General features: G+C 46.3%; 1 protein-coding gene across 1 annotated transcript in view; it reads right to left on the reverse strand.

Moving 5' to 3' along the window:
• Nucleotides 1-16,569: 16,569 nt before the first annotated feature.
• LOC116978250 (solute carrier family 22 member 5-like) overlaps nt 16,570-23,650 on the reverse strand; it is a 50,581-nt gene continuing 43,500 nt past the window's right edge. Inside the window, exons 6-10 of the mRNA XM_033029251.1 lie at nt 22,474-22,574; nt 21,871-22,085; nt 20,906-21,088; nt 18,908-19,043; nt 16,570-16,812 (exon numbers count right to left, since the gene is read on the reverse strand). Of these exons, the coding sequence (XP_032885142.1) occupies nt 16,734-16,812; nt 18,908-19,043; nt 20,906-21,088; nt 21,871-22,085; nt 22,474-22,574 (714 nt within the window). The 3' untranslated portion in view covers nt 16,570-16,733. The remainder of the gene's footprint in view (nt 16,813-18,907; nt 19,044-20,905; nt 21,089-21,870; nt 22,086-22,473; nt 22,575-23,650) is intronic.

Raw genomic sequence — 23,650 nt, forward strand, 5'->3', positions numbered from 1 at the left:
GACCCATCAAGTCCACTCCGCCATTCAATTTTGGCTGATCTATTTTCCCCTCTTAACCCCATTCTCCAGCCATCACCCCATAAACCCTGACGCCCAACTAATCCCAGTCTGTTCATTTGACCTCACCAGTCTCCGCTCCTGAGTCCAGCACTTTGTGCTCTCCATTCATGTCCCACTCCTTCCCCTCAACTCCTTCCGCCAGCTCTCTCCCGCCAAGGTCCCCACACCAAACGCCGCCTGTCCATTCCCCTCCCCAGATGCTGCCTGGCCTGCTGAGATCCTCCAGAATAGGGTGATTTCACGAAAGGTCACTGGAGCATAGATCCTCACCCACGTGACCGCAAAATCCAACTGGGGTACAAGCGTCACTTCCGGTACATGTTATTGATGCTGAAAACGCGCACTTTCACACCCGTTAAAAACCGCGAAAACGGCCCGTTTTTGAGCTGTAAATAACTGTGCCAGTCGGGGTGACCGCGAGACACAGTTATCTTACTTTACAGTCCAGAAGATAGATAAAAACAAAGGTAAATACAAGAGGGAGCTGAAGGGGCAACAACAGCGGAAGTGCTTGGCGGACATTCGCCGTGGAGATATAAAGATCGAAAATATTGGGAATTATCGCGTTTGTTCGCTGCATTTCATCAAAAGTGGCATTATTGACGTTTTATCTTTATTCATTTGTTATATGAAAAGTTTTAAAAGTGAAAAATCCGTCAGTAAAATTGCAAAATCGCCCATGGTTCTCAGGTGGGTTTTAACATGCAAAATGAAAACTGACAATTATCCCATTCCTTAATTTGCATCTGAGTAAGATTTATTTCAAAACGCATTGATAGTTTACGATTATTTAAATGGTAAATGTAGATTCAGAAGCGTTTTCATTTTGCATGTTAAAACCCACCTGAGAACCATGGGCGATTTTGCAATTTTACTGACGGATTTTTCACTTTTAAAACTTTTCATATAACAAATGAATAAAGATAAAACGTCAATAATGCCACTTTTGATGAAATGCAGCGAACAAACGCGATAATTCCCAATATTTTCGATCTTTATATCTCCACGGCGAATGTCCGCCAAGCACTTCCGCTGTTGTTGCCCCTTCAGCTCCCTCTTGTATTTACCTTTGTTTTTATCTATCTTCTGGACTGTAAAGTAAGATAACTGTGTCTCGCGGTCACCCCGACTGGCACAGTTATTTACAGCTCAAAAACGGGCCGTTTTCGCGGTTTTTAACGGGTGTGAAAGTGCGCGTTTTCAGCATCAATAACATGTACCGGAAGTGACGCTTGTACCCCAGTTGGATTTTGCGGTCACGTGGGTGAGGATCTATGCTCCAGTGACCTTTCGTGAAATCACCCTATTCTGGAGGATCTCAGCAGGCCAGGCAGCATCTGGGGAGGGGAATGGACAGGCGGCGTTTGGTGTGGGGACCTTGGCGGGAGAGAGCTGGCGGAAGGAGTTGAGGGGAAGGAGTGGGACATGAATGGAGAGCACAAAGTGCTGGACTCAGGAGCGGAGACTGGTGAGGTCAAATGAACAGACTGGGATTAGTTGGGCGTCAGGGTTTATGGGGTGATGGCTGGAGAATGGGGTTAAGAGGGGAAAATAGATCAGCCAAAATTGAATGGCGGAGTGGACTTGATGGGTCGAATGGCCTAATTCGGCTCCAATCACTTATGAACATGACCAGGGGAATACCATCCCCGTTTGGTCTGGGAGGAAAGGGTCGAGGGCTGAATTGTAGGAAATGGAGGAGACACAGGTAAGGGCATCTTCCACACCTGCCGGGTAGGTGGGCGAGGGGGAAAGAGGACAACTTTTCCTGAAGAAAGGGGACATCTCAGATGTCTTAGAATGTCGAGTCCCATCTTATGAGCAGATGCAGCAGAAATGGAGGAACCTCTGGATTCCTAGTAAGAGGCAGGTTGGGAAGAAGTGTAGATAAAAGGTAGATGTGGGTGGCAGTGGATGTGTAGCAGATGTGTTTGGATAGTCTGTCTCCTGAGATGGAGACAGAGAGATGAAAAAAGCAGAGATGTGTCAGAGATAAGGATTTCGAGGGCAGGGGGGACATTGATGGTGATGTTGATGAAATGAACATCATGTCATTTGATGTATGGTCCTGCATGGATTCAGGAGACAAACCTAATGCACTTCTGCTACAGATCCACTGCCAGCCACATCTACCTTGACAACACTTCTTCCCAACTTGCCACATACTAGGAATCCAGAGGAAAATGGGTTGGGGAATAACGCATGTGTAGGAATATGTGTCTGAAGAAGTGTTTCTACCTGAAATGTCACCTATTCCTTTTCTCCAGAGATGCTCCCTGACCAGCATTTTCTGTCTTTCTGGGTAATAATACATCACCGATTGGGAAAAGTAGAAACATAGAAAATAGGTGCAGGAGTAGGCCATTCAGCCCTTCGAGCCTGCACCGCCATTCAATATAATAATAATAATAATAAATTTTATTTTTATAGCGCTTTTCTAAGACTCAAAGTCGCTTTACAATAGTAACAGACAATAGCAAACGGAGAAGCGGCGAACAAACAGCGCCAGCGTCCTCTCCGTGCAGCACATAAAGAAAGAATACAGACATAACAATAATAGACATTTAATCGGAATAACATATAATCGGAATATAACAAATAATAAAGACATCACAGAGACACAAATTAAAAACAGAATTCAATCCAAAAACAGAAAATCAAAAACACAGTGTGAAGAGAGAGCAGCGGCAACCAATTCGTGCCAGCGTCCACTCTCCCTTCACGGCAGCCATCTTGGACACAGACCTACAAGACTACAGTTAGACAAAAAAAATCATCCCCCCACAGTGGATAGCACTATGGGGGAAGGCACAATGTCCAGTCCCCACCCCATGTTCACCCCAAAGTCAGGCCTATTGAGGCCACCGCAATTGCCTCTACGGAGGCCCGATGTCCCTGGCCGTTCTCACCGGGTGGTCTTGCCCCGGCGTCGGGAGAGTCCTTTCGGCGGCTGGGCCACTTGGAACGGCCGCTTTCTGGTTGGAGCCCGCAGCTGCCGAAGCCGACAAGGCCGCGCCGGTTTGGAGCTCCCAGGCTCCAGATGACAAAGTCGGCGCCGCCTCTCCGCAGCCCGCAGCCCGGAGTTATTGCTCTCGGCGGTCCAGCTCGCCAGAGCTCCAGCGCGTCGCTCCAGCGCGGCGACCCAGGCAAGGCATCGCCCGCTCCGCTCCGCTCCAGCGCTCCAATGCTGTGCCGCCGCCGAGGCCGAGGTGCTGGGCGGTTCCCGCCAGGAAACGGCGCTCCAAGCCCGCAGGTAGGCCACGAGGACGGATCGACGGGCAGCCCGGAGAAGAAGCTGCCACACCGACCAGGTAGGGACCTAGAAATTAGGTTTACACCTACCCCCCACATTAAAAAGACCATATCCCCTACAAACAAAAAACAGGACTCAGTAAAAACTATAAAAAAAACGGATTTAAAACGGATTTAAAACGGACGGCTGCTGGCTAGCAGCCGTTCACCAAGATGGCTCCTCCTCCTGATGATCATGGCCGATCATCCAACTCAGTATCCTGTACCTGCCTTTTCTCCATACCCCTGATCCCTTTAGCCACAAGGGCCAGAATCGGTACCTTGTTCAGCCACAATCCAGAATCAGTACCATGTTCCTGCTTTCTCCCAAGAGCTATATCTGACTCTCTTGAAAACATCCAGTGAATTGACCTCTACTGCCTTCTGTGGCAGAGAATTCCACAGATTCACAACTCTCTGGGTGAAAACGTTTTTCCTCATCTCAGTTATAAATGGCCTACCCCTTATTCATAAACTGTGACCCTTGGTTCTGGACTCCCTCGATATTGGGTACATTTTTCCTGCATCTACCCAATCCCTTAATAATTGTATATGTTTCTATAAGAATCCTCTCATCCTTCTATTTCCAGTGCATACAAGCCCAGTCACTCTATTTTTTCAACATTGCACTCCCTTAATAGCAATAATGGCCTTCGTAAAATTAGGAGAACAAAACTGCACACAATAGTCCAGGTGTGGTCTCACTGGGGCCCTGGAGAAATGCAATCGGACCTCCTGAGTGGGAAATGAATGGGAAGCACAAAGTGCTGGACTCAGGAGCGGAGACTGGTGAGGTCAAATGCACAGACTGGGATTAGTTCGGGTGTCAGTGGTTACAGAGAGAAGGCGGGAGAATTGGGTTAAGTGGGGAAAATAGATCAGCCATTATTGAATGGCAGAGTGGACTTGATGGGCCAAATAGCCTAATTCTGCTCCAGTCACTTATGAACATGACCAGGGGAACATCAACAGGAAAAAAATACTATGACTGTTTGCACGTAAACAGATTTATTTATTGCTCATATTTATGTCGCTCTTCTAGGGAGATGCTAACTGCATTTCGTTGTCTCTGTACTGTACTCTGCACAATGACAATAAAGTTGAATCTGAATCTGAATCTGAAATTGGTTCCTGGGCTAGTTTACAGCTTATATTTAGTATCAAATTAGGCTTCTCTCCAGTAGATTAATACAGAAAGGCAAGTTTAGGTTTGCCTCAGGTTGCTGTGTATTGAGATGATGAATACTATAACATTTGTCTACCAAGTGATGAGAGAGGAAGCAGAGAAGAAGCTAGATTGATCTCACTAAGGGGCAATGACAAATGGCTGATGTCTTTAATATGTAAAATGCCTTGCACCAAATGTCCGATGTCTGTGAGGGAGGAAGTGACGAGAGAGGAAACTGGATTGATCTAAGGGGTATTAACAAATGGCCAATGTCTTGAATATGTAAAATATCTTGTACCATGTGACAAAATGCCTTTGATGTGATGCATTGTGTAGAAACCTTTATTTTCCTGTACCTCTGACCATGACTAATGTTTGTGGAATGTGCTAAGGTGGCAAAAAAACACTACGTAATACGACAGTCTGAAGAAGGGTTTCGGCCCGAAACGTTGCCTATTTCTTTTGCTCCATAGATGCTGCTGCACCCGCTGAGTTTCTCCAGCTTTTTTGTGTACCCTCGATTTTCCAGCATCTGCAGTTCCTTCTTGAACACTATATAATACGATGTAATTCTGTTGTTTGAGGAAGTGGATGAGGACAGTGAAGTGTCTGTATTGCTCACTTGACTAGAGTTCTCCCACCCTTCCATCGGCCGATAATAAGTAAAGTTTGAACTGGTCTACCAAACGTTTGTGATTTGTCTGTGTATTAAGAAGCGAACCTGTTGTTATAAAAGTAACTTTTTCAATATCTTATCCCTCAGATAACTCTCCAGTAATTTGCCCACCACAGATGTTAGGCTCATTGGTCTATAGTTATGGGGCTTTTCTTTGCAGCCCTTGCTAAGCTGAAGTAAAACATTTGCCATCCTCCAGTCTTCCGGCACCTCACCTATATTTAATGATGGTTTACGTATCTCAGCCTGGGCACCTGCAATTTCTTCTCTAGCTTCCCACAATGTGGTTTGATATATTTGGTCAGGCCCAGGAGATTTGTCTATCTTCATATGCCTTACAACATTCAGCACCTCTTTGACAGTAATACTGACTGTCCTCAAGAAGATCTCCACTCACCGTTCCAAGTTCCCCAGTCTTCATGTCTTTCTCCAGGGTGAAAACAGAGGAGAAATACTCATTGGGGACCTTGCCCATCTCCTGCAGTTCCATACAGAGATGGACAAAAATGCTGGAGTAACTCAGTTGGGCAGGCAGCATCTCTGGAGATAAGGAATGGGTGAAGAAGTCTGAAGAGGGGTCTCCACCCGAAACATCACCCACTTCTTCCCACCGAGTCTGCACTGATCAGCGATCCCTGCTAACTAACACTATCTTATACACCACGGGTACAATTTACAATGTTATCAAAGCCAGGTAACCTATAAACCTGTACATATTCAGAGTGTGGGGGGCAACCGGAACACCCAGAGAAAACCCACATGGTCACGGGGATGTTGGTGATGATCAACTGGACTCTGACAACTTGGATTCGATTTCCAAACACACTTTATTTAATTGTGCACAAGGAGAGCAGCAGAGGCCCAATTGCTGTACTACTCTGAAATTCTACACGAACGGTCACATTTTTATACAGATTTTGACCCTTGAGATTGTGCAGCATTTCTAATTTCTTATCATCAATTACAATGTTTCAAAACACTAATACCAATGCAACAACACAAATACAACTAAAACTACATGCTATTTAATCCTTTATTTAATTTTCGATATAAAGAACCTAGTTGTGTGCGTCAAGGAATACCAATTCCAAACAGTTGTGGTAGTTCAATTAATACCTATCAGGAACATCGATGTGCATCAACTATCTAAAGGTTGTTGTGCTGTAGAGCTATCTTCACCTTTGTCATACTGCAGCTTCCACATTGTGCTGTACAGCTACCTTAACCTTGTGCTGTACAGCTAGCTTAACCTTTGTCATACTGCAGCTTCCACAGGGGGTAATAGGGCTTCTAACACTAAAATGTGGCACCTAGGCTGGGTGATGCGGCCGATCTCGACCTCATCGAGGCTTCTGTGTCAATCAGCGGGTCTGATTTGTCCCCCCGCGGCCCGGGCTCTGGAACGAGCTGCATTAACAAGGGTGCACGGAACGAGCCGCTGGAGGAAGTACTTGAGGCAGGTACGATCACTATGTTTAAGGAACACTTAGACAGGTACATGGATAGGACGGGTTTAGAGGGATATGGGCCAAATGCAGGCAGGTGGAACTAGTGTGGATGGGACATGGCCGGTGTGGGCAAGTTGGACCAAAGGGCCTGTTTCCACACTCTATGACTCTAACCAACAACTGCAGTATTTTGTGTCTACCACTTATACAACGATAATCATTTCTCGGCTATAGCGGACAATCAGAAATAACGGATACCATTCCCCTCCCTATGCTCCTTCTCTCTCTCTCTCCCCCGCCCCCCCCCCCTCCTTCTCTCCCCCTTCTCTCTCTCCTCCATCTCCACCCGCGGGAGCATCCCACAGTCACTGACCGCGATGCACCGCCATCGGGCCCCAACCTGAATGGGTAGAGAAGGGGTGAGAGAGAGATGGGAGAGAGGACAGCCCCCGCTCGGGACAGCCCCCACTCTCCCACGGCCACCCTCCGCGGGCTGCGGGTCGGGTGGAGCGGAGGTTTGTGACAATGTTCATGCCTTCACAGTGATGTGATTGACGCGGGGGTCTGGTCCAATCGCTGGCATGTCCCGCCCCCCGGCAACGACAAGTCCGTTATTGGACTGTTCTGTTGAGCGGCAGTCGGTCCTTTGGTTTGTAGGCGCCACCGCCTTTCGGGTAGGTGGCGTTTTGACAGAGCGGCCATTCGGTAAGTTTGTTTTTAGGCAACGCAACCTATTGGTTCGTAGGCGTTTAGGCGTCCTGCCTTTTCGGTTAGGTTGCATTTAGGCGTCCCATCCTTTCAGTTAATAGGCGTTTCATCTTTGGACTCTTTCGGTTCATTGACGTTTCGGCCTCGTTTCTTTTCTGTTCTTTGGCTTCGACCGGCTTCTTGTCTGTCGGCGCCGAGTCCGCACACGGATTAACACAGTACATGATTGAGACAATACATGATTAATCCTCTGCTTGAGATTGTATGTTGCAGGGGGGAAATTCGTGAGTGGATAGTTCAGGTTTAGAGATCTTTGGGCCAAATGCAGGCAGGTGGGACTGGTGTAGATGGGACATGTTGGCCGGTGTGGGCAAGTTGGGCCGGAGGGCCAGTTTCCACATTGTAAGACTCTATGACAATGACTGTATGGCTATAAAGAGAGAGAGAAGTGAAATGTAAAGCAAGGGGGAGGGGTATAGGTGTGGAATAAAAGAAGGGGGGGGAAGGGGGATGCAGGATAATGAGACAAATGTAGACTGGACATGTGGCCCAAGAAAGAAAGTGAGGGTAAAAGGGGGGAGCTGAGAATTGGAGAATTCAATGTTCATACTGTTAGGTTGTAAACTACCCAAGTGTAAGATGCAGTGTTGTTCTTAAGTTTGTGTGTGGCTTTACAATGGCAATGGAGGAGGTCCAGAATAGAAAGGCCAATATGGGAATTGGGAGTTAAAGTGTTTAGCAACTGGGAGATCCAGCAGGTCTTGTGAACGATCTAGTGCAAGGGTCCCATTGTGTAGCCTGCAACCCAATGGTATAAACACGGCATTTTCTAGTTTCAAGTAACCCACAACCCCTCTGACTTTTCCTCTCCCATCAACACATCCAGGCTCTCTCTTCGTTTATTTTATTCAGGGGCGGCACAGTGGCAAAGCAGTAGAGCTGCTGCCTCACAATGCCAGAGACCTGGGTTCGATCCTGACCTTGGGTGCGGTCTGTGTGGAGTTTGCACGTTCTTCCTGTGACAATGGAGGTTTCCTCTGGATATCACTTTGCTTCCTGAAGTCGATCTCAATCTCCTTTATCTTGCTGACATTGAGAGAAAGGTTGTTGTCGTGACACCTTGTCACAAGGTTCTCAATCTTCTTCCTGTACTCCTGTCTCATCATTATTTGAAATCCAGCTCACAACGATGGCGTTGTACGCAAATTTGTAAGTAGAACGAGCTGCCAGAACAGGTGGTTGAGGCAGGTACAATAAGAGCATTTAAAAGACACTTGGACAAGTACATGGTTAGGAAAGGTTTAGAGAGGTATGGACCAAAACACGGGCAAATGGGACTAGCTTTGATGGTATCCTGTTTGACATGGAGAAGTAACGTTGAAGGCCCTGTCTCCTTGATGTTTGACTATGATTCTATGATCGTAAGACAATTATGGAGGGGGATAAGGGTGGTTTGCAAGTTGCTGTCCTTAATTGAGGGAGAGCCAATTTCAATAATATACAGGGCTAGTGAAAATAGATTGGGAACAGTTGCGTTCAGGTAAAACGTACAATAAATGGGAAGATGAACACAGAAAGCTCGAGTAATTCAGCGGGTCAGGCAGGATCTTCGGAGAAAAGAAATACGTGACGTTTCGGGTTGAGGCCCTTCTTCTTCAAACTGAAGAAGGGTCTTGACCCGAAATGTCACCTATTCCTTTTCTCCAGAGTTGCCGCCTGACCTGTTGAGTTACTCCAGCTTTTTGTGTCGAACTTAGGCTTAATCCAGCATCTGCAGTTCCTTCCTCTACAATAAATGGGAGTCTTTTGGAAAGGAAATAGTGAGAGTTGAGGGACAACAGGTTTCTGTGCCAGCAAGAAGTAAGGAAGGCAAGCTTAGGACCTCCGGGTGGCAAGGAATGCTGAGGAGTTAATGAAGGAACTTAATATGAATATCACAGCATTTGGACAAGTTTTTGAATCAGTAAGGATTAGAAGGCTGCAGATTGTCACAGTGTGGGTAATTGGGATTAGTGCTGGTCAGTACAATGGTCCACATTGATTTAATGAGCCAAAGACCTCATTCTATGCTGGATAACTCCATGACTTCTATATAACTAAAAGTATCACCTTGACCACTTCCTGTCTGCGCAGCATAATGATTTTAGAAAAAAACGCTACCCTTTATCGCTATAACTTTTGGCCATCTTACTCACAGTCCTCCTCCGCTGAGGGAGCCCCGAGGATTTTTCCGATCGATGGAAAATAAAAAAGTTATGAGTGTTTAAAAAATCTTGGGATCAGCTGATTGGTCCACTCGTCTGTCAATCACCACGATGAAGGTAACACCCCTTCTGGGGGGGGGCAGAACTATAAAACCCTGGATGCCTTGAAATGAGTCAGTCACTCTGGAAGATCAGGAAGGAGAGGCCAAAACTGTGATTCTAAGCTGTGAATCAACTGAACTGTGAGTCTGCAATGTACTTGCAATAAATGATTTGTTAGCCCTTAAAGAAAATGCAATGTTGTTTGGCCTGCCCTGTGCGTGAAACTGCAATGGAAATGGAAATTAATTGAAAATGCAAGGAGCTGTTTGGCCTACCCCATGCTCCTAACTGCAATGGAAATGAAATGAAAATGCAATGAGCTGTTGGGCCTACCCTGTGCTGGAAACTGCAATGGAAATGGAAATGAAAATGTAATGAGCTGTTTGGCCTGCCCCGTGCTACAAACTGCAATGGAAATGGAAATGAAATGAAAATGCAATGAGCTGTTTGGCCTGCCCTATGCTGGAAACGGCAATGGAAATGGAAATGAAATGAAAGTGCAATGAGCTGTTTGGCCTGCCCTCTGCTGGAAACTGCAATGGAAATGGAAATGAAATGGAAATGGAAATGAAATGAAAATGCAATGAGCTGTTTGGCCTGCCCTGTGCTGGAAACTGCAATGGAAATGGAAATGAAATGAAAATGTAATTAGTTTTTTGGCCTGCCCTGTGCTTGAATCTGCTATGGAAATCGAAATGAATTGAAAATGAAATTCGTTGTTTGGCCTGCCCTGTACTTGAAATTGAAATGGAAATGAAATGGAGCTGTTTGGCCTGCCTGAAACCACTAATTTTGGCCCACAAGGCCCCTTTTAGCCGTGAAACCAGTCCCATTTGCTCAAAATGCCCGTATTTGCTCAGGAGGAGCATTTTGGCCCGAAATGCCCCTGCCAGGACAGGAAAAGTCCAGTAAAAGTGCCTTTCACTGAGATTTCACTCAGATTTTTTTTTAAGTGCCCTTTCGGCCCCTGCAAATATTCCCCCTGCAAGTATGAAACCTCATCCCAGTATTTATCTCCCTCCCTTCGTTGGCTCCCTGTGAGATCCAGGCCAGGATAGACTTTCCTCCTTCATTGCTGTGATTGCAGAAAAAGATGAAAAATGTCTAAAATTGATTCTCCACTCTCTCCCCCTTCTCTCTCACAGAGTCTCTCACCTGTTTTTGGCAGAACATCTGGCAGTTTCTGAGCTGCTAGCACACCAGCCCTGTGTGACTGAGCTGCCAGCCCACCAGGCCTGACTGAGCTTCTAGCCCACCAGCCTTGAGTGACTGAGCTGCCAGCCCACCAGGCCTGAGTGACTGAGCTGCCAGCCCACCAGATCTGAATGACTGAGCTGCCAGCCCACCAGGCCTGACTGAGCTGCCAGCCCACCAGGCCTGAGTGACTGAGCTGCCAGCCCACCAGGCCTGAGTGACTGAGCTGCCAGCCCACCAGGCCTGAGTGACTGAGCTGCTAGCCCACCAGATCTGAATGACTGAGCTGCTAGCCCACCAGCCTTGAGTGACTGAGCTGCCAGCACACCAGGCCCGAGTGACAGAGGTGCCAGCCCACCAGGCCTGAGTGACTGAGCTGCCAGCCCACCAGGCCTGAGTGACTGAGCTTCCAGCCCACCAGGCCTGTGTGACTGAGGTGCCAGCTTACCAGGCCTGTGTGACTGAGCTGCCAGCCCATGAATCCATTCGGCCCACAATGTTCATACTAGCCCTCTGGAAACTAGTCCCTTCGGCCCACAACACCCATACTACCTTTCAGGGTCCCTACCTGGTCGGAGAGGCGGCTTTTCTCCGGGCTGCAGCTTCGACCCGTCCTCGCGGCCTACCAGCGGGCCTGGAGCGGCGTTTCCTGTCGGGGACCGCCCAGAACATCTGCTTCGGCGGCGGCACAGCGCTGGAGCGCTATCGCGGAGCGGGCGACGCCTTGCCTGGGTCGCCGCGCTGGAGCTCCGGTGAGCTGAGACCGCCGGGTAAAACATCGCGGAGCTGCGGGACTGTGGAGCGACCAGCTGCGGGCGGCGGCACTGAACTTAACATCGGGAGCCTGGGATCTCTAGATGAGATCGCCAGTTGTGGAGCTCCAACCGGTGCGGCCTTGTTGGCTTCGGAAGCCACGGCTTCCAGTGCGGAAGCGGCCGTTCCAGGGTTCCCAGACCACTGAGAGGACTCACCCGACGCCGGAGCAACATCACCCGGCGAGAACGGCCTGGAACATCGGGCCTCCGTAGAGGCAACTGTGGAGGCCTCAATGGGCCCGACTATGGGTGGGATGGGGACTGGACTTTGTGCCTTCCCTCATGGTGGGAGCCATTGTGGGGGGATGTTCTATGTGTTTAAGACTCTCATTGGTGTTATGTCTGTATTCTTTTTTGTGTGCTGCAAAATGGCAAAAAGCATTTCACTTCACTACACCTGGGTGTATGTGAATGTGACTAATAAAATACCTTTGATACCTTTGATACTAGGGCTCCAGAAAGCCCCCCCCCTCCCCCCCACTGGCCACCAATATTGGAATTGGTGGAGAGGTGGAATATTGCGTTGGGGGACCAGTCCTCCTGTGTGAACATGGGACCCAACAGGTCCCACTTAGTCTAGTGAAATCTATAATGCAAATACAAAAATGTGTAAATAGAAAAAAAAAGCAATTCAACGCTTGCATTTTAATATGCCATCCATGGCTAACATTTATTCTTCTTATGAATCAATGGACAGCATTAACATCATTCTGCAATCTTTCACAAATTCCATTTTAATTTTCCATTGAACGCTATTGATAATTGATTAAGAATATGAATAAAATGTTTAAGTTTGTTATTCAATGATTACTCATTATTATAGCCATTTAAAATATTCATTTATAACTCTGAATTAGAGCTTCATAACTTACACATAAAAAAATATTTGTTCTACCAAGGAAGAAATATTAAGCAAAAGTATCTTGCTGAAGTGAATAAAGTGCAGCAAAACTAAATACCATCAATAACAGCGGAAATCAAACTAATCAATATCAAGAAGGAGACACAAGAAAATACCGAGTGTTGGAGTAACTCAGTGGGTCAACCTGCAGAGAATGGACAAATGTTGGTTTGGTTAGGACCTTTCGTTTACTTTGTTTCGAGATACAGCGCAGATACAGGTCCTTTGGCCCATCGAGTCCATGCCGACTAGCAATCCCCGCACACTAGCACTATCCTTCATGCTAGGGACAGTTCAACATTTTTACCGAATCCAATTAACCTACAAACCTGTACGTCTTTGGAGTGTGGGAGGAAACCGGAGCACGCAGTCACAGGGAGAACATAAAACTCCGTACAAACAGCACCTACAAACAGTCAGGATTAAACTCGGGTCTCCTCCCACATTCCAAAGATGTGCAGGTTTGTAGGTTAATTGGCTTCTGTAAAATTGCCCCTGGTTTGTATGACATAAAACTAGTGTACGGGTGATAGATAGTCGGCGAGGACATGTTGGGCCAAAGGGCCTGTTCCTACGCCGCATCTCCAATCTCTAAACTCTGATATCCAGAGCTTTTAAATGTACAGTTTTGTATCTCAGAAGAGTAGCTGGGGAATGGTTTCTCTCAAACATGGACAAAAAAAGCTGGTGCAGAATGAAGGCAAAGATGAAATCTCAACTACATTTTACTGAGTAAGAAACCAAGAAACTGGTAAAACTGTAGTCAATGGAAACCAAGGATAAACACACTATTGGCGTCACACAAAACGATGATTGTGGTTGTTTTGCAATCAGTCATATCAACTCAGTTGGAGTGACTGACGTACTCAATGTTCATTGGTGAAATTGTAGAGTTTTTACGTTCAGATTGCAAAAAATAGATGAAGCTCCTCTTGTAGAGCGATGAATGTATCTCGTATAAGTCTTTTACAGTGGTCCCTGAGTAAGGGGGAACTGTACAAAACGGTTTGCATCTTAGCAGGTGGGTGACCAGCATTCTGGCAGGCAGGTTTGCCACTGCTACACGGGTGGTTTTAAACTGAATAAGGGGGGTGGGGTGTCAAATGGGATAGTCGAGGATGGAGTTAAAGGGAAAGAGAGTAAAGGGATGGTTAATGACCCCAGAATTAACGGGAAAGGAAGCTCACAAAGGGATAGGAGAGTATGGCCAAGTGTAATAGGGATCGATGTGAAAGGTGAGATGCGTAAGGAATTAAAAGTATTGTATATGAATGCGCAAAGTATAAGAAGTAAAGTAGATGAACTTGAGGCTCAGTTAGAGGTTGGTAGATATGACATTGTGGGGATTACTGAGACGTGGCTGCAGGAGGATCAGGCCTGGGAATTTAATATACAGGGTTATACATCCTATAGAAAGGACAGGCGGGTGGGCAGAGGAGGGGGGATAGCTCTGCTGGTGAGGACGGAATTCAGTCCCTTGCGAGGGAAGACATAGGGACTGACGAGGTAGAGTCACTGTGGATTGAGTTGAGGAATTGTAAAGGCAAGAAGACACTAATTGGTGTTATTTACAGACCCCCAAAAAGATGTAGGGTGTAAGTTGCAGCAGGAGTTAAAACTGGCATGTAACAAAGGTAATGCCACTGTGGTGATGGGGGATTTCAATATGCAGGTAGACTGGGAAAATCAGGTTGGTTCAGGACCCCAAGAATGAGAGTTTGTAGAATGCCTCCGAGATGGATTCTTAGAGCAGCTTGTAATGGAGCCGACCAGAGAAAAGGCAATTCTGGATTTAATGTTGTCCAATGAACCAGATATGATAAGAGAACTCGAGGTAAAGGAACCGCTTGGAGGTAGTGATCATAATATGATTAGTTTTAATCTGCAATTTAAGAAGGAGAACGTTAAATCGGACGTGGCAGTGATGCAGTTGAACAAAGGGGACTATGAAGGCATGAGAGGGGAGCTGGCCAAAGTAGACTGGAAAGGGATCCTAGAAGGAATGACGGTGGAACAGCAATGGCAGGAATTTCTGGGCATAATCTGGGAGACGCAGGATCATTTCATTCCAAAAAGGAAGAAAGATTCAAAGGGGAGTAGGAGGCAACCGTGGCTGACAAGAGAAGTTAGGGATAGAATAAAACTAAAAGAAAAGATGTATAACACAGCAAAGAGTAGCCGGAAGCCAGAGGATTGGGAAACTTTCATAGGACAACAGAAGGAAACGGGCAATACGGGCTGAAAAGATGAAGTACGAGGGGAAGCTGGCCAGGAATATAAAGAATGACAGTAAAAGCTTCTTTAGATATGTTAAGGGAAAAAGAGTAGCAAAGTCAAATGTGGGTCCCTTGAAGGCAGACACGGGTGAAATTATTATGGGCAACAAGAAAATGGCAGAAGAATTGAATAGGTACTTCTGATCTGTCTTCACTAAGGAAGACACAAACAATCTCCCAGATGTACTGGAGGACAGAGGATCTAAGGGGATAGAGGAACTGAAAGAAATTTTCATTAGGCGAGAAATAGTATTGGGTCGGCTAATGGGACTGAAGGATGATAAATCCCCCGGGCCTGATGGTCTGCATCCCAGGGTCCGCAGGGAGGTGGCTCTAGAAATAGTGGACGCATTGGTGATAATTTTATAATGTTCAATAGATTCAGGATCAGTTCCTGTGGATTGGAGGATAGCTAATGTTATCCCACTTTTCAAGAAAGGAGCGAGAGAGAAAACGGGGAATTACAGACCAGTTAGCCTGAATTCGGTGGTGGGAAAGATGCTGGAGTCAATTATTAAAGAGGTAATAATGGGGCATTTGGATAGCAGTAAAAAGGATTAGTCCAAGTCAACATGGATTTATGAAAGGGAAATCATGCTTGACTAATCTTCTGGAATTTTTTGAGGATGTGACCAGTAAAATGGATGAAGGGGTACCAGTGGATGTAGTATATCTAGACTTTCAGAAAGCTTTTGATAAGGTCCCGCATGGTAGACTGGTGACTAAAATTAGAGCACATGGTATTGGGGGTAGGGTGTTGACATGGATAGAAAATTGGTTGGCAGACCGGAAGCAAAGAGTAGGAGTGAACGGGTCCTTTTCAGAATGGCAGGCAGTGACGAGCGGAGTGCCGCAAGGCTCGGTGTTGGGGCCGCAACTGTTTACCATATATATTAATGATTTGGAAGAGGAAATTAGGAGCAACACTAGCAAGTTTGCGGATGACACAAAGCTGGGTGGCAGTGTGAACTGTGAAGAGGATGTTAGGAGGTTGCAGGGTGACCTGGACAGATTGAGTGAGTGGGCAGATGTGTGGCAGATGCAGTATAATATAGATAAATGTGAGGTTATCCACTTTGGCGGCAAAAACAAGGGGGCAGATTATTATCTCAATGGGGTTAGGTTAGGTAAGGGGGAGGTACAGCGAGACCTGGGTGTCCTTGTACACCGGTCACTGAAAGTTGGCATGCAGGTACAGCAGGCAGTGAAGAAAGCTAATGGAATGTTGGCCTTCATAACAAAAGGATTTCAGTATAGGAGTAAAGAGGTTCTTCTGCAGTTGTATAGGACTCTGGTGAGACCACATCTGGAGTATTGTGTACAGTTTTGGTCTCCTAATTTCAGGAAGGACATCCTTGTGATTGAGGCAGTTTAGAAGGATGAGGGGGGCTCTTATAGAAACATATAAAATTATAAAAGGACTGGACAAGCTAGATGCAGGAAAAATGTTCCCAATGTTGGGCGAGTCCAGAACCAGGGGTCACAGTCTTAGAATAAAGAGGAGGTAATTTAAGACTGAGGTGAGAAAAACTTTTTCACCCAGAGAGTTGTGAAATTATGGAATTCCCTGCCACAGAGGGCAGTGGAGGCCAAATCACTGGATGGATTTAAGAGAGAGTTAGATAGAGCTCTAGAGGCTAGTGGAGTCAAGGGATATGGGGAGAAGGCAGGCACGGGTTATTGATATGGGACGATCAGCCTCCTCCTGCACCTATTTTCTATGTTTCTATGTACTAGTCTTTTACAGTGGTCCCTGAGTACTGTAGTTGTATTGCTGGACATATTGTGACTTGAGATAATGTTACTCTGTGACGCATCCCCAAAAAAGATGCTTGCAATTTCTCCTACATTACAGTATTACGGCCGCAGTCAAGTCCAATCTGTTGCTTCTTAATGACCATCAGATTTTTCACCCATTTCATTTTGAACAGAACGGTCTTGATTGCTGCAAGGAGTTCTAAATTTGAAGCTGCAACCAAAAGGAAGCCATTGAAAGGAGTAAAACCATTAACAGGAGCAAACATTAACAAGCATTCCTAACAAGTTTCAGAGAATTGTGGACGCAGCCCAGACCATCACGCAAACCAACCTCCCTTCTATTGACTCCATCTACACTTCACGCTGCCTCAGCAAGGCCAGCAGCATAATCAAGGACCAGTCTCACCCCGGTCACTCCCTCTTCTCCACTCTCCCATCAGGCAAGAGGTACAGAAGTGTGAAAACACACACCTCCAGTTCAGGGACCATTTCTTCCCAGCTGTTATCAGGCGACTGAACTGTCCTCTCACCAACTAGAGAGCGATCCTCACCTACCGTCGAGCTCATTGGAGACCCTCGTACTTTCCTTAATCGGATTTTATGGACTTTATCTTGCATTAAACTTTATTCCGTTCATCCTGTATCTGTGCATTGTGGATGAAGGAACACTAAAGTTCAATGAAGGAAGTGAGGTTCATGCCATCCAAATCGACCCCCAAAAATGTTTTTGCTGAAGTTCTGAATGGTGGTGGCTTTAAATTCACACTAGTTCCATGTTATCCCACTTTCTCATCGAAGGCTTGTCACCATCGAAAAATTTAAAAAAACGCAAAATATACTGACATTTGACGGCACGGGGCTTGTACACGGAGTTAAAAGGATGACCTGGAACGCAATGAAACTTATCGAACAGTGAAAGGCCTGGATAGAGTGGACGTGGAGAGAATGTTTCCACTAGTGGGGCAGTCTAGGACCAGAGGTCGTAGCCTCAGAATAAATGGACGCCCAATTAGAAAGAATTTCAGGAGGAATTTCTCGTCAGAGGGTGGTGAATCTGTGGAATTCATTGCCACAGAAGGTGTTGGAGGCCACGTCAATGGATATTTTTAAGCAGGTGATTGACAGATTGTTGAAGGGTGTCAGGGGTTATGGGGAGAAGGCAGGAGAATGGGTTTGAGAGGGAGAGATAGATCAGCCATGATTTAGTGATGGAGTAGACTTGATGGACCAAATTGCCTAATTCTGCTTCTAGAACTTAATTTTTTAATAATTTGAGACACTCGCCAATTCTCCTTATTAGTTATCTTCCTTCCCCACCCCCCACCCTCTCTGCAAGTTAAAAGTTATTTCTTTCCCCACTTTTCCAATTTTGACAAAGGATCTTCAATTTGAAACATTACTCTTTTGCTTTCCACTGATGCTGCCTGGCCTACAGAGTAATTTATCATTTTGCTTGCACTTCAAACTTAGAGCATCCGCATTCAGTTAGTTTGAATTCTTCACTCATTACCACGGCAAATTAGCACAGTTTATTCCAACAAAATACATACGAGAGAAAACAAAATAGAAATAAAGACTGAAATAAAGTGAGGGACTGAAATGAAGTGAAAGACTTAACTGAAAGAAAGGAAGGATGCAAAATGCTGGAGTAACTCAGCTGGTCAGGCAGCATCGCTGGAGAAAAGGAACAGGTAGCATTCCAGGGTTGGGACCCTTCGTCATACTGAAATAAAGTAGGTTAAGGGTAGCATAGTGGCACAGCTGTTGAGTTGCTACCTCATCGCGCCAGAAACCTAGATTTCGACCCTGACCTTCAGTGCTGCCTGTGTAGAGTTTGCACGTTTTCCCTGTGACTGCGCGAGTTTCCACCGGGTGCTCTGATTTCCTTTCACATCTCAAAGACATGCGGGTTTGCAGGTTCAGTGGCATCTGTACGGTGCCACTCATGTGTAGGGAGTAGATGAGAAAGTGGGATAACATGGAACTAGTGTGAATTGATGAATGATGGTCAGCATGGACAAGGTGGGCTGAAGGGCCTGTTTCCATGCTGTATATCTAAACTAAGACCGCTGGAGTATGCATGCACATGAACATGGATTAGCTTGATAATGTGTCCAGTGTTGGTGGTTTATTCTGCCCACAGTTCTCAAATTACATATCCAACCAAGTTTACAATCGTAGAACCTGTCCATAAAAACTATTTTTTTGTCCACATAAAAGTATTTGGAATATGTTGAAAACAATAGAAGGGTCCCCCAGAAAAGAGGAACATATGGAAACGATAAGAAAATCAACTACATACTTACCACTTGATGTCCTGCATCTGGTCAATGGTTTCCAGAAGAGAATTATTGATTGTTTCAGGCAGAAACAAGACTAGAACTGCTGACAGGATTGTTAAACCTCCCATTAAAATGAAGGGCAGAAGTTCATTATATGCTCCTGTGAAGATAGACACCACAAAGTTTGTAACGTTGCAAGTAGATGTTGTTAGACTCACAACTTCTATCATCACGAAGATAAAGGCTTTGTAGGAGGGAGGGGAGGGAACGCCACACATGCAGACTCCCCACCATACCTTTCTGAGGAAGGATGTGCCGGCGCTGGAGAGGGTCCGGAGGAGGTTTCCAAGAATGATCCCAGGAATGAGTGAGTTGACATATGATGAGTGTTTGACGGCACTGGGCCTTGCTGGAGTTTAGAAGGGTGAGGGGACACCTCATTCAAACGTATCAAATAGCGAAAGCAATGGATAGCCTTTACGGAAACAGGCCCTTCGGCCCACTGAGTGCCCAATGACCAGCGATCACCCTCTACACTAGCTCTATCCTACATCCCCTTCATCTTGTATCTGTACGGCTTGATTGTAATAGAGTCAGAGTGATACAGTGCGGAAACAGGCCCTTCGGCCCAACTCACCCACATCGGCCAACAATGTCCCAGCTACACGAGTCCCACTTGCCTGCGCTTGGTTCATATCCCTCCAAACCTGTCCCATCCATGTACCTGTCAAATAGTTTCTTAAACGATGGTATAGTCCCAGCCTCAACTACCTCCTCTGGCAGCTTGTTCCATACACCCACCACCCTTTGTGTGAAAACGTTACCCCTCGGATTCCTATTAAATCTTTTCCCCTTCACCTTGAACCTATGTCCTCTGGTCATCGATTCCCCTACTCTGGGCAGAGGACTCTGTGCATCTACCTGATCAATTCCTCTCATGATTTTGTATACCTCTATGATCTCCCTTCATCCTCCTGCGCTCCAAGGAATAGAGACCCAGCCTACTCAACCTCTCCCTATAGCTCACACCCTCTAGTCCTGGCAACATCCTCGTAGATCTTTTCCGAACCCTTTCAAGCTGGACAATATCTTTCCTATAACATGGTGCCCAGAACTGAACACAATATTCTAAATGCAGTCTCACCAACGTCTTATGCAACTGCAACATGACCACCCAACTTCTATACTCAATACTCTGACTGATGAAGGCCAAAGTGCCAAAAGCCTGTTTGACCCCCATATCTCCCTACGACTCGACCTTCAAGGAACCATGCACCTGTACTCCTAGATCCCTCTGCTCTACAACACTACCCAGGGGCCCGACCATTTAGTGTCGGTCCTGTCCTTGTTCGACATCCCAAAATGCAACACCTCAAACTTTTCTGTATTAAATTCCATCAACCATTCCTCCACCCACCTGGCCAATCGATCCAGATCCTGCTGCAATCTTTCACAACCATCTTCAGTATCTGCAAAACCACTAACTTTTGTATCATCAGCAAACTTGTTAATCTTGCCCTGTATGTTCTCTACCACCCCATCTACATTAATGTAGATGACAAACAGTAATGGGCCCAGCACTGAACCCTGAGGCACACCACTTGTAACAGGCCACCAGTCTGAGAAGCAACCTTCCACCATCACCCTCTGCTTCCTTCCATGAAGCCAATTTGCTATCCTTTCAGCTATTTCTCATTGGATCCCATGCGATCTAACCTTCCAGAACAGCCTACCATGCGGAACCTTGTCAAACGCCTTACTGAAGTCCATGTACACAACATGTAAGGATGAAAAGACTTTCTGCTGACTGGACAGCACGTGACTGCAAAGCGTTTCACTGTACCTCAGTACACGTGACAATAAACTATACTAAACTAAAGTAAACTGAAGTAAACAAAACTAAACTATAAGGGAGAATATTCAATTTAATCTATATGTCACGCTATAGACTATTGTGCCATGTTTATTGACAAAGCCTGCAACTTTCCAAATGTAGAGTAAAATTTAACTCTGTTATCTTACCGAGGTAAACAAAATATGGAGAGATGATGCTGCCGGTTCTGGAGGCCATGGTGCTCACTCCGACGCCCATGTTTCTGACCACAGTTGGGTAGAGCTCCGCAGTATAGACATACACAATGGAGAAGGCAGAAGTAATAACAAATTTTCCGACCATGACCAGTGTTGTGGTAAGCGCTGAAAGATCTAATAAAAGTATGTGCAAAGATAAACTTGTTCAAGGATACACAGATCCACAAGAAACAGCTTCGATAATCAATAGACACCTATTGTTTTTGTTTGGAGTATGTGCGTCTTGCATCAGCTTTGCCAGAGATGCTTTGTGAAATGTTTAAGGTAGACAAAACTATTTAGTTTAGTTTAGTTTATAGTTGAGAGACATGGCGCGGAAACAGGCCCTTTGGCCCACGGAGTCCGTGCCGACCAGCGATTCCCGCATACTTGCACTATCACACACACCACGCATAATTTACAATTTTACCAAGCCAATTAACCTACAAACTCGTACGTCTTTGGAGCAAAGATACTAGCCCCTCTACCTCTCTCCCCATCCCTCTACCTCCCTTCTCTACTCCCCACCCTCTCTACCCCCTCCCTATTTTCCCCCTCCCTCTCTACCCTCCTCCCTCTCTGCCCCCCTCCCTCTCTACACCCCTTCCCTCTCTACCCCCCTCCCTCTCTACCACCCCTCGCTCTCTACCACCCCATCCTCCCCACCTCCCCTCCCTCTCTAGGGATTGAAGAGGGTGAAGAGGAGGAGGAGGGAGTGCTGGGGGATGAGGAGAAATGAGTCACGCCTGCGCAGTTGGGGGCTATGCGTGAGTGGTGCAATATTGCGTTGGGGGAAATGGGCGAGTGGTGGAACCTTGCGTTGGGGGAGCAGACCCAACGGGTCTGCACTTGGTCTAGTATTACATAAAAGGCATGCTGTCTGAAATTATAATTATAGATGCGGTATAATAACTTACCTGATGGTACAAGCCGGATGAAGAAAAGAACACCGCCTCCAAGAAAAAGTGCTCCTGAAAGGCTGAACCTGCGGCCAAGTCTCTGGAGAAGGAGCCAGGCAGCTGTGTAGGCTGGAACTTCAATGGCAGCAGAGAAGAAGCAGTTCAAATAGGCATTGCCGTTGAGGTTTGGTGTGCTCAAAGATAGGCCGTAGTACTCAATTGATAGAATCATCCTACAACATTATAATACACAAGAGTCTAATCCACCATGGCTGATCTATCTTTCTCTCTCAACCCCATTCTTCTGCCTTCTCCCCATATCCCTTGATACCCGTAGTAATCAAGTATCTGTCAATCTTTGCCTTAAATGTATCCCAAAGCCGTCTGAGGCAATGAATTCCACAGAATCACCACATTCTGACTAAAGAAATTCCTCCTTATCTCCTTTCTAAAGGTACGTTATTTTAATTTGAGAACTGAAAGCAGTGTTTTTTTGCATACATAATCATACTTTCTGGGTGCTAACTGAGCTTTTAATGCTACATTCTTTAAAGATAAGATAGAAAGTCCCAATTTACTTGATCAAATTTTTTTTAAAAGCCTCTCCTCTTTCATACTCACCACACAAGGAAGTTGATAATTGTGATGGCTCGGATATTACTGGTTTTCACCAAGTGTATTATTGTATGAGATATTACACTTTTAGCCTTCATCTCTTCCAGCTGAAAGGAAATGAGATTCAGTGTTAATGTTAACTAAGTGGGACCCAGGGGAGGGGGAGGGGGGGGGTGTGGGGGAGGAGGGGGGTGTGTGTAGGGGAGGGGGGGGGGGGGCAGGGGGTGTGTGTGGGGAGGGGGGTTGTGGGGGTGTGTGGTGGAGGGGGTTGTGGGTGAGGGGGGTGTGGGATGGATATATGTGGGGGAGGGGGTGTGTGGGGGAGTGTTGGGTGTGAGGGATGGGGGTGTGGGGGAGGGGGGTGTGGGGTAGGGGGGGTGTGGGGGAGGGGGGTGTGGGGGAGGGGGAACCTTCAAAACCTTTATAACTTTTGTACTATTTCACCGATCAGAACAAAACTTATTTGATTTGTAGCAGAGGAGAATGGTGAGTAAGGTGGCGAAAAATCATAGCGCTATGGGGGATCGTTTTTGTGCAAATTTAATTACAACGCAGACAGGAAGTGGTCAAGATGAGAGTTTTAGTAATATACTAGACTAAGTGGGACCCGTTGGGTCCCAGCATCACACAGGAGGGCTGGTCATCCAAAGCAATATTCCACCTCTCCACCAATTCTAATATTGGTGGCCAGTTGGGGGGGGCTTTCTGGAGCGCTAGTATGGGTGTTGTGGGCTGAAGGGACTGGTTTCCAGAGGGCTAGTATGCAAATTGTGCGCCAATGGATTCTTGGGCTGGCGTCTCAGTCAATCAAGCCTGTTGTGCTGGCAACTCACTCACTCACGGCTGGTGGGCTGGTAGTTGACTCACGGCTAATCCTTGAAATTCTTTTTCAAGCAGGGTATAAGGCCACCAAATTAAAATGCAGTTACTTACCACTTCTAGCAGGATGCAAGGCCACCAAATTCAAGTGCAGTTTCATACCATTTGAAGTAGGGTGCAAAGCCACTAAAGACAGCGAGTCGTGACCTCTCCCTCCATCTTGCAGAGACTGAGCTACATCCACATTTCCGGGTTTTAGAACCCCTCCCCCCCCCCCCACCGGAAAAGGTGTGGCTTTCATGGAGTGATTGACAGGAGAGAGATTCTCAACATTTAAAAAAAAACTAATAACACTTTTATTTTT

The sequence above is a fragment of the Amblyraja radiata genome, chromosome 11 (assembly GCF_010909765.2).
Source record: "Amblyraja radiata isolate CabotCenter1 chromosome 11, sAmbRad1.1.pri, whole genome shotgun sequence".
NCBI lineage: Eukaryota > Metazoa > Chordata > Chondrichthyes > Rajiformes > Rajidae > Amblyraja > Amblyraja radiata.